Source organism: Sebastes fasciatus, chromosome 11 (assembly GCF_043250625.1).
Source record: "Sebastes fasciatus isolate fSebFas1 chromosome 11, fSebFas1.pri, whole genome shotgun sequence".
Classification (NCBI taxonomy): Eukaryota; Metazoa; Chordata; class Actinopteri; order Perciformes; family Sebastidae; genus Sebastes; species Sebastes fasciatus.
This window is the reverse complement of record NC_133805.1, coordinates 1,718,336-1,730,694: the sequence shown is the minus strand read 5'-3', so window position 1 is coordinate 1,730,694 and position 12,359 is coordinate 1,718,336. Positions and strand designations below refer to the sequence as shown.

At 39.2% G+C, this 12,359-nt stretch overlaps 1 protein-coding gene across 2 annotated transcripts in view; it reads right to left on the bottom strand.

The window, feature by feature from the left end:
• rasal2 (RAS protein activator like 2) overlaps window positions 1-12,359 on the bottom strand; it is a 74,226-nt gene that overhangs the window by 25,254 nt on the left and 36,613 nt on the right. For both annotated transcript variants that reach the window (XM_074649885.1, XM_074649884.1), the window contains exons 2-3: window positions 9,368-9,495; window positions 7,908-8,034 (exon numbers count right to left, since the gene is read on the bottom strand). In XM_074649885.1, coding sequence (XP_074505986.1) covers window positions 7,908-8,034; window positions 9,368-9,495 — 255 coding nt within the window. The remainder of the gene's footprint in view (window positions 1-7,907; window positions 8,035-9,367; window positions 9,496-12,359) is intronic.

Below are 12,359 nucleotides of genomic sequence, written 5' to 3'. Positions count from 1 at the left end.
GCATATTGTTTTATGCTAAATGCAGTACCTGTACCTGTGAGGGTTTCTGAACAAAATATCTGTCATTGTTTTGTGTTGTTAATTAATTTCCATTTTTATATTTATTTATTTATCCATCTATTTATTTATTTTTTATGTATTCCATCTATTCCATTTCTTTCTTTTCCGTTATCTTTATTTTACATTTATTTATCTATTTTCTTTTCCCATTTAAATTTTTATATGTATTTTTGATTTTACATTTACATTTTTTCAAGGTATTTATCTATTTACTATTTTCATATTTATTTATGTATCTATTAATTTTTCCAGTTAAATTTTTTTGTTTTTATATTTATTTATTTATATATTCAGTTTTCCTTAAAATTTGTATGCATTTATTTATTTACTTATTTATATATTTTATTATACATAAATAAGTAAAAATACATATACATTATACAAATGATTTCTATTTTCATATTTATTTATTTATCTATCTATTTATTTATTTTTATGTATTTCATCTATTCAAATTTTTTCTTACACATTTTCATTATTTTACATTTATTTATTTATTTTTGTTTTACATTTTTATTATTTTTTATATGTATTTTTGACAACAACACACCCCTCCTCCTCTTCACACACAGATCAGCTCTCAATACAACTATTCAAAGAATCTCTCTTCACATCATGAAACCAGTTGTGTTTGTGTCTCAGCCGCCTCCTCTCACAGCATTCCTCTCAACTCATTCATATTATATTATGATAATAATACTCCTCTGCTGCTCACATGTTGTATGTAAAGAGTTTTACAGTTGGCACGACGTGCTGCTCTGATTATTACTGAGGTGGTTTCATAACTGCTTTCATTTATTCTCCATGTATTTCACTTTATTCTATGTTCACTGACTCATTCAGACATCTCAGACATTTCAGACATCTCTACAGGTCAGATGTTTATGGAACGAGGTTCACGTCTGATTGACTTTTAAAGTACAAACAGGAAAAACAAGATGGAGACGGCCAAAAACCAAGATGGTGACGCCAAAAACCAAGATGGAGACGGCCAAAAACCAAGATGGTGACGCCAAAAACCAAGATGGAGACGGCCAAAAACCAAGATGGAGACGGCTAAAAACCAAGATGGTGACGGCTAGAAACCAAGATGGAGATGGCCAAAAACCAAGATGGAGACGACCAAAAACCAAGATGGAGACGGCTAGAAACCAAGATGGAGACGGCTAAAAACCAAGATGGAGACGGCCAAAAACCAAGATGGAGACGGCCAAAAACCAAGATGGAGACGGCCAGAAACCAAGATGGAGACGGCTAGAAACCAAGATGGAGACGGCCAAAAACCAAGATGGAGATGGCTAGAAACCAAGATGGAGACGGCTAGAAACCAAGATGGAGACGGCTAGAAACCAAGATGGAGACGGCTAGAAACCAAGATGGAGACGGCTAGAAACCAAGATGGAGATGGCTAGAAACCAAGATGGAGACGGCTAGAAACCAAGATGGAGACGGCTAGAAACCAAGATGGAGACGGCTAGAAACCAAGATGGAGACGGCTAGAAACCAAGATGGAGATGGCTAGAAACCAAGATGGAGACGGCTAGAAACCAAGATGGAGATGGCTAGAAACCAAGATGGAGACGGCTAGAAACCAAGATGGAGATGGCTAGAAACCAAGATGGAGACGGCTAGAAACCAAGATGGAGATGGCTAGAAACCAAGATGGAGACGGCTAGAAACCAAGATGGAGATGGCTAGAAACCAAGATGGAGACGGCCAAAAACCAAGACTTCTCGTCATGTGCATCCGCAGACAAGAGGAGATTGTCTGAAGTGAATTCGGGACACAATGATCTAATCATAGCTGAACTGGGGACAGCTGGAGGAGTGCCACAGTTCAGGCCAACCTGTCACAGCATCCATTAATAATGAAGAGCTGCCGGGTGCACGGAGCCGGAAGGAACGCGAGTCAAAGATTCACGGCGAGGACGACGGACGCTGCACGTAAAACCAGAGAAGAAGAGCTGAGCAGAGAGGAGACGCCATGACAACACATCAAACAGGAAGTTATCTTCATCACATCCACACTCAGCTACTGCAACAGCACCTCCATGGTACATCATCCTGCATACTGTTACTGATGATACTGGGTATACACTTACTTGTGTACTTTTACTTTTGAACCTTTAACTACATGAAGCTGATACTTGTGTACCTTTACTGCTGACACTGGGTATACACTTAGCTGATACTACTTGTACTACTAATATAACACTAATAGCCTACTTGTTTGTGTACTTTAACTAACGTATGAATCTGAATGCAATGTTTTTCTATGCACCAGAGTATTTCAACAGTGTTGTATTAGTACTTTTAGTCAGATCAGAGTACTTCCTGTTCCACCGCTGCTGCTGTAATCGATAACTGATCGCTCTGATCAGTTTGAGACAGAAGGGACCTTTAAAGCAGTTACCCGGAGGAGAGACGCGGCGGACCTTTAAAGCAGTTACCCGGAGGAGAGACGCGGCGGACCGTCAACACCGGAACTCTGTTTTATTCAGTAAAGTCTTTAAAATGAGAAGAAACTCACCCAGAAAGTCCATCAGAGACGCAGATCAGCTCATGTCCTCTGAGAGTAAACACTCATTCAGTCTGAGCGGTTTCACTCTGACTACAACACACACTTCCGACCCGGACCTTCACAATAAAGGTCCTACTGAAGGAACCGTGAGACACTATATATATATATATATATATATATATATATATATATATATATATATATATGTATACATATGTATACATATATATATATTATATTTATAATATATTTTATAAATATATATATTTATACATATAATATATTATAAATATATTATATATAAAATATATATACTATATAATATATTATATATATGTATATTTATAATATATTATATTTATAATATATAAATATACATATATAAATATATAACATATATAATATATATTATAAATATATATATATATAAAATTATATATTAAATATATATTATATTTATAATATATTTTTTCTCATTTATTTCTTATTTTTTACATTTCTTTTCATTTAAATTTTTGTTAAAGTGTTTGTTTATCTCATCAGCCATTAGTTTGTTATGCTGCTGTATCACGTAAATATACTCTGTGGGGATAAATGGAGTTATATTTCATTTTAAAATGAGGTGGGAAGTAAAATAATAATATATTGATAATAAAAAGTGAAGTTTAGATCATTTTAAAACGGCAGTGGAGTCGTAATAAATGACTGAAAGACTGAAGACCAAGTAGGAAAAAAAAATATGAATAGACACATTTTGGATAAATGATGGAGGACATTATTTTGTTCTTTAAAGTAGACGTTAATTTGGTACCATGACAGCTGGACACAGTTCCCGTAGATCTCTCTGTATGTACATTTGACTTTATTTATCGATGTTTTGATGGAATAAGTTGAAGGTGACAGAGGTGGTGTCTGGTTTATCTGGTCATTTATAAACATACGTTTTAATAAACCTCTAATAATCCTCATTATTGACTACTACTGATGCTCATGTGATTTTAAACTGTTTCCTGGATCTGAATCCCAGATAGATTAAAGGCTTTTATTTTGAAGGTGAGGTTGCAGGATGTGTGGGGTTTTATTGTGGCAGCGCTGACAGGTGGAGAGCAGACTGAGGAATGCAGCAGATCCAGAGTCAGTCAGACCAGAGATCAGACTGAAACCAATAAATCAGATTGTCTCCTGGCAGCAGTTTGAAATGGAACTTTAACTGTGAATCCGCCTGGAAACGGATCCAGAGAGGATCTCTGAGAGGACCTCTGAGGGGATCTCTGAGAGGACCTCTGAGGGGATCTCTGAGGGGATCTCTGAGGGGACCTCTGAGGGGATCTCTGAGTGGATCTCTGAGAGGATCTCTGAGAGGATCTCTGAGAGGATCTGTGAGAGGATCTCTGAGGGGATCTCTGAGGGGATCTGTGAAGGGATCTGTGAGAGGATCTCTGAGAGGATCTCTGAGGGGATCTCTGAGGGGATCTCTGAGTGGATCTCTGAGAGGATCTCTGAGAGGATCTCTGAGAGGATCTGTGAAGGGATCTGTGAGAGGATCTCTGAGAGGATCTGTGAGAGGATCTCTGAGGGGATCTCTGAGGGGATCTGTGAAGGGATCTGTGAGAGGATCTCTGAGGGGATCTCTGAGAGGATCTCTGAGAGGACCTCTGAGGGGTCGTGACCTGCAGCCTCACAGGAGGTCACCTGTGAGGCGGATTTCACATGCAGAATCAGCTTCCTGTAATCAGTGACCTTATCTGGTGACATCATGACCTCCAGCTTCAGTAAAAGTCTGTCACACTGAGAGGAAGGGTGAAGAAGAGGAGGAGGAGGAGGAGGATGTGCTGCAGGCGTCTCAGAGCTCAGACAGTTAATGAGCAGTCAGTCAACACTGTAATTAGACTGTACGAGCAACACTGGACTAAAATTACATCTCATTCACCTCTCGTCAGTCTGAACCTTCCAAACAGCAGAACCACACAGTATCAAACTCTTCAAAACCAGTATCAACTCACTGTAATACCCAGGATAAACCCAGTATCAGAACCAGTATGAACTCACTATAGTACCCAGGATAAACCCAGTATCAGAACCAGTATCAACTCACTGTAATACCCAGGATAAACCCAGTATCAGAACCAGTATGAACTCACTGTAATACCCAGGATAAACCCAGTATCTAAACCAGTATAAACTCACTATAATACCCAGGATAAACCCAGTATCTAAACCAGTATGAACTCACTGTAATACCCAGGATAAACCCAGTATCAGAACCAGTATGAACTCACTCTAATACCCAGGATAAACCCAGTATCAGAACCAGTATGAACTCACTGTAATACCCAGGATAAACCCAGTATCTAAACCAGTATGAACTCACTGTAATACCCAGGATAAATCCAGTATCAGAACCAGTATGAACTCACTGTAATACCCAGGATAAACCCAGTATCAGAACCAGTATGAACTCACTGTAATACCCAGGATAAACCCAGTATCAGAACCAGTATGAACTCACTGTAATACCCAGGATAAACCCAGTATCAGAACCAGTATGAACTCACTGTAATACCCAGGATAAACCCAGTATCTAAACCAGTATAAACTCACTATAATACCCAGGATAAACCCAGTATCAGAACCAGTATGAACTCACTCTAATACCCAGGATAAATCCAGTATCAGAACCAGTATGAACTCACTATAATACCCAGGATAAACCCAGTATCAGAACCAGTATGAACTCACTGTAATACCCAGGATAAACCCAGTATCTAAACCAGTATGAACTCACTATAATACCCAGGATAAACCCAGTATCAGAACCAGTATGAACTCACTATAATACCCAGGATAAACCCAGTATCAGAACCAGTATGAACTCACTGTAATACCCAGGATAAACCCAGTATCAGAACCAGTATCAACTCACTGTAATACCCAGGATAAACCCAGTATCTAAACCAGTATGAACTCACTGTAATACCCAGGATAAACCCAGTATCAGAACCAGTATCAACTCACTATAATACCCAGGATAAACCCAGTATCAGAACCAGTATGAACTCACTATAATACCCAGGATAAACCCAGTATCAGAACCAGTATCAACTCACTATAATACCCAGGATAAACCCAGTATCAGAACCAGTATGAACTCACTATAATACCCAGGATAAACCCAGTATCAGAACCAGTATGAACTCACTCTAATACCCAGGATAAACCCAGTATCTAAACCAGTAAAAACAAGTATTAAATCCAGTATGAATCCAGTATAAATACAGCATTAAGTACCGTATGAATCCAATATCAAATCCAGTATAAACCCAGTCTCAAACCCAGTAAAAATCTAGCATTTAAATCAGAATGAAACTAGTATAGAACCCAGTAACATGCTAGTATTAAAACCAGTATGAAACCCAGCAAGAATCCAGTAATGAACCCAGTATGAATCCAGCATTATAACCAGTATAAATCCAGTCTTAAACCCAGTATGAAGCTTGTATTAAAACCAGTCTGAATATAGAACTATGCATAAATGCAGCCTCAAACCCAGTATCCCAGTAGTATATGAAACCAGTATGAAGCTAGTATTAAAACCAGTATGAAACCAGTATAAGTCAACCAAACAGAGGAGGACAGGTCCGACATTAAAAAGTATAAATCTAGTTTTAAACTGGTCATAAATGAAGTAATAAAACCACTTTGGATCCAGGACTGAAGCAGGTTTACATCCTGATTTAGTCCCAGTACAATCCCAGTATGAACTGGTTGCTGGAGGCCTGCCTGTGTGGGCAGACTGGGTACATTAACATATAAATAACCTCCTCCCCCCCTGGGCTGGTGGCTGCTGGGTGAGGAGGATTAAGGGGGTCAGTGGATGAATGAACAGGACGAAGGAGGGGGGGAGACTTCTGTCTGTCCAATAACTGATCAATAAACTGATCACTGGGACAAAAGTCTCAAATCAAAGTATTGAAACGTCCGGCTCGTCTCGTCTCGTCCAATCCCAGAGCTGGAAACCAGTTCTGGACCCCTGCAGCCGTGGGCGGGAATCCCCTCGGCTCAGTCGTCCCACGGGGGGGCAGCGGGGTCAGTCCTGCTCCTTCAGACGGACGGACGGACGGACACTGGACGCTTTGTCCTCCACACATTCCCCGCTCACAGAGACGTTCCCACACGGAGTAGGAAAATTACCGGGTGCACCCGAACGCCTCGTTCTGAGGAGGGAAACATCCAGCTGACTGCTGGACGTTTGTCTGACTGAGCCGTGATCTCTACAGACCGAACACACTCTTCGTACTCTGTTAAATACACTTTACAGAACAAAGATCAGCTGAACAACACCGAGCTCTCTGATCTCAGGAAGAAACACTTCCTGTCTACCTTGTCGTTATGGTACGAGCAGGCCGACTGTAAAACACTTTAATGCTTATTTTAATCTGTCAAACTTCCACTTCCACAGAGTAAACTTCCACAAACTCTAAATGACAGTTGGTAACTGCTTTTACTGCAGTAAAAGTACTAATAGCACCGTGTAGAAATACTCTGTCCTGCATTCAAACCTTTACTGAAGTACCATTAACATTTAAATATACTATACACACTAGAAACTAACCAGCCGAGGCAGCGGTAGAACAGCAACTCCCCTGTTCTGAGAGGTAAAATGACTGTTTTCGTGAATGGAGTCTGGTGGCTGTGCAGAGAGCGTACACTCAAACTGATGTTGATCTTTTTAGCAGTACACACAGACACAGACTGTATCTGTAACAGGAAGTTTTAAGGTTTTAAAAGTCTAAAAGGGAACTTCACATGATGATAAACGGACTGGTATAATGTCCCCTGATGATGTCACAGTGATGTCATCAGGGTTATTTTGAATTAGGCTCGGAGACTGTGGACGTATTAAGAGAACCGTCTGTGTATTCAGACACACAATGTAGTATGTAGTGTAGTATAGTAGTATGTAGTATAATATGTAGTATAAATGTAGTATAAACGAGTTTGAAAGACGTGTCTGTTTACCAGGCAGGGAGGCTCTAATGAAAGACAGTATCCCGTTGCATTGTGGGAAATGTAGGATTCTGACATGTTCTCTTTTTTTATTCCAGGAAAAGTCGCACTAACTCTCCTGATCTGACTCCCTCTGCCTGGAACACACCTCTACAGCAGCTCCAGGACATTCCAGGACATTCCAGGACATTCCAGGACATTCCAGGATATTCCAGGAAATTCCAGGATATTCCACTCAGTGAAACTAAATCCAGTGAGTCATAGAAATCCTCGATTGTACACAAAAACACACAACTAAAAACACAACCTCTGGTTCTTACCTAGCATGGCGGCGGTGCCCTCTGCTGGGAACTCTGGGAACTGTCCCTCTGAGGGGACGCTGACGGTCCTGCGGAGACTCCGGCCCTTTGACGAGTCCGTGGGGCTCTCCTGAGCCTCACCTGCAGCCTGATGGGGGAGGAGGGGGGAGGTTAACTCAGTCAGTGTTCCTCTTTAAATTCACATTAAAACTCCAAACTTAACTGCATCCTGTTTGTTAAGAAAATAAAAGCTGTACCAACTAAGCCAGGGAGCTGCTTCACATCACTCCAGTGGAGCGTAATAACTTTAAAGGGACCGTTTGTACCTTTCAGAAATGTCTTGTTAACAGCTTCACCTGTGTCCGTTAAGTCAACTAAAGTCAGCGTCCTGTTGCTGACGCTTGTGCTCGCTCTACATAGACATGAAGGAGCATCGCTCAACATGCATGGGAAACCGACCCAGTAGATTTATACGTGTAAAAAGTTACAAACAGTCCCTTTAATCCTTTGCTTTCAAAATACTGTAATAAGTGTAAAATGACTGAGTGTTCATACTTCCACTGTTCACACTTCCACTGCCCTCTTATTAATGACTTCTGGGTCAAAGTATGTAAAGAAATTGACATTATATTTAAGAAAAAAATGTCTGTATTCTTGGACTACAATCAGCAGCATTGAACATTAGCCCCTCTTCAATGAAGCTGCTTTTATTTAATTTTGTGTATGTTTATATACTGTATGTGTGTATGCATATGTATGCGCATATGTATATTTTTAATTTATTTTATATTGTTTATTAATTCCTTTTTATTTTATTTAATATTGATAATATATATATCTTTATTTTATTTATTATTATTTATATATTTTTATTTTATTTAATATTTTGTATTTATATATTTTTATTTTATTTAATATTGTTTAATTATATATTTTTTATTTTATTTAATATTGTTTATTTATATATTGTTATTTTACTTTACATTGTTTATTCATATTTTTATTTTTTATTATTATTGTTTATTTATGTTTATTTTATTTAATATTGTTTATATATATACTGTATATATATAATTGTTTATTTATATATTTTATTTTATTTATTGTTTATTTATATCTTTTTATTTTACTTATAGTTATTTATATATTTTATTTTATTTAATTATTTCAGTTGGAAAAGAGGGTACATATCATTTGTATTACATTAGTATTATGCTCCTTAATCCTGGATTGTATGACCCTTTTGAAATAAATAAATATACTCTTTAAAAAAAATAAAAAATACAAATAAAAGCCTGTGTGACTGTGGAGTGTTTATAATCCCCATACGACCCCCTAGATTAACAACAAAGGTTTATCGTATAGTATCATATGTTAAAAGAGTACTACTTGATATCCTACACTCATACTGCGGGTGGTGTTTATTATGACGGGTGTGTGTATGATGTAATCTGTGAGGTGGAGCAGCGCTGCGTTCTGACCTCGTCGTCCTTGTTGAGCAGGATGAGCTGGCTGTCTGTCAGGATGCACAACTTCCTGTCCCAGGCGCCGCTGTCGCTGTACGGACTCTGACCGCAGGAGAACCGGTGAGCTGGAGGACCTTTCACATCTGAGAGAGCACACACACACACACACACACACACACACACATTAACCCCTTCAGTCAGTCAGTTTAAGTGATGCCGGTGTTTGAATCACACCGAGGCCTCCAGTAGAGCTCCACATGAGCCCCCCCCCCCCGAGCAAAAATACACCATCAATACATGTCAATTCATACAGAGAATATTCAGCCTGGGACAACATAGAAACAGAAACATTATCATTATCATTATTATTATTATTATTATTATTATCTACACCAAGAAAAAATAAATACAAAAAAAAATAAAATAATGAATGAATAAATAAATAAATAACTAGATAAATAAATAAATAATAATATTAAATACAATATTAAAAATAAATGTAGCCATTCATTAATTGATGAAATTTGAGAAATTCTGTTTTAATTTGTTTCTTAATCTATTTATCTTTGCATTAATTCCCTAATTTATTCATTCTTTTGTTTAATTTTCCCTTTTATTTATTTTTTTAATAATTTTTAAATGCATTTATTTCTTATCTATTAATTTATTTCTTATTTATTTCTTTATTTCTATTTGCATTTATTTTTTATTTATTTTATATTTATTTTTAAATGTATGTATTTATTTATTTATTTATGCATGCACAATTTTCCCTCTGTATTTCACCCCTTATTTATTTCCCCAAATTTATATATTCATGTATTCTTTTATTAATTTCTTTTTACATTTCCTTATGCATTTGTTTCATTATGCAAATGAGGGGGCTGTCACTCAACGTGTGTCATCATGGGATCAGAGTGCATAAATCGACTATATTTATTAATTTATTGAGTCATTTATTTATTTTATAAGGTTCCTTCCTCCATATTGGGCTGCTAGATGTGAGGAAAATATGTGATAACGGTGTTGAACATAGCGATAAGTAAAACGGATATGAAAATGTCATCAGTCCTGCTTCTTTCAGTATTCGGCTAAAATACAACAAATTAAAAGAACAATATTAATAAAACATTATTTTACTGAACAAATTGAACATTGAACTCAACACAAGACGCAACGATGATAACTTCTCCAGCAGCAGGAGCAGACAGCATCATGTTTATTAGACACAAATTATCAGAAAGGGTTAATGCAAGTTGACATACATATATATATATGTATATATATATATATAAACTGTAGAGTATATCCTTTATTTCTGTTGTCCTACAGTCACAGAGACCTTCACAGGTGAAACCTTCAGAGGGAGATCCTCCTCCATGTGAATGTATGGAAACATCCTCTCAGTGAAAGTGTGTGTGAAGGTGTGTATGTGTGTTGGTATCAGGATCAGAGAACGACAGTTTTCCTTCGTTCCACTTCAGATTCACTCTGATCCTCTTGAGCTTCTTCTGCACTACTAGATCAACATCTGGTTCTGATGGAGAGACCGCTCTGTATTCACCATCACAGACCACTATTCTCCATAATCCAGACCGTCTCACCCCCTTCCTCTGGACAGACTCTGCTGACACACCCAGAGACCAGTTACCGTCTCCGACCTCGACATCCCAGCTGTGAGTCCCTGAGTTAAAGCCCTCGGAGCCCAGGACAGACCAGTATCTAGACCTCTCTGGATTATCAGGAAGCAGCTGTTTCTCTCCTCGTCTCACACTGGTCAGATCTCCAGACAGGACGAGTTCTGGACCAGCAGTGTTTGGGTCCAGAATCACAGGAGAGTAGGAGACCATGTCCTTCATCTTGTTCAAGAGGTTGTAGGTGAGGTTGCCCAGGTGTTCGGCCTGGTCTATCAGAGCTCCTGAGTCCAGATGTGGATCCTCCAGCAGGGGGCGCTGCTGGACTCTTTCCACTGCAGCCTTGTAGTTGAGCAGGAACGAGACGTCTTCGGCTCTCAGCTCGTCCTCTGTGGCTCTGACTGCGTCTGAAAGAGCTGCTATCTCTCTGCTCACAGCCTCCATCTTCTCCTTCATCACCTGACTCTTCTGCTCCTCTTCCTCCCTCAGTGCAGCCATGCTGGCCTCCTCTTCCTCTTCTAGAAACTGGTGAAGCTTCTTAAACTGCTCCTTAATCTGCGTCTCTGTGTGTCGGGCCTAGACCTTCAGGTGATCTGATGTTTCATCAAACATCACTTTAACTTGTTTAAAAACCTTTAACTTCTCCTTTAAGGGCTCCAGAGTTTCCTGAAGTTCCTTCTTGTGTCGTCGTGCAGCTTCATCGATGGGTCTGATTCTATGGTTGGTGTGTTTTTCTTAGTGTCTGCAGACGAGACACACCGGCTGCTGATGGTCCAGACAGAAGAGTTTGAGTGTCTCAGAGTGCAGACTGCAGAGAGCCTCTGAAGCTCTCTGAGCTCTCTCCTGTAGGAACAGCTTCTTTAAAGCACAGCTCAGAGGAAGGAAGTCCATGGAAGACCTTCTCTTACACAGCGGACACTCACATGCTTGTTTCTCCGTCCACCAGCTGTGCAGACAGACTTTACAGGAGCTGTGGCTGCAGGACAGGATGACCGGATCTTTAACCAACTCGTAGCAGACGGGACAGCAGAGATCGTCCTCTAATCCGGACGCCATTTAGTCTCCGCAGACACTTCCTGCTCCCTGAAAGTTAGTTTGTTCTGGTAAAACTCTGGTTCACTTTGTGGATTCAGCAGCTGGTTGAAGTGGTGGTATTCTCAGTATTCCCTCCTGTAGATGTCCTCTCTCAGTGGGGGTTTTGGTCTGAAGGTGAATCTTATCGTCCGTCTCTCAGTGTGTGTGTGTGTGTGTGTGTGTGTGTGTGTGTGTGTGTGTGTGTGTGTGTGTGTGTGTGTGTGTGTGTGTGTGTGTGTGTGTGTGTGTGTGTGTGTGTGTGTGTGTGTGTGTGTGTGTGTGTGTGTGTCGTCTCAGTG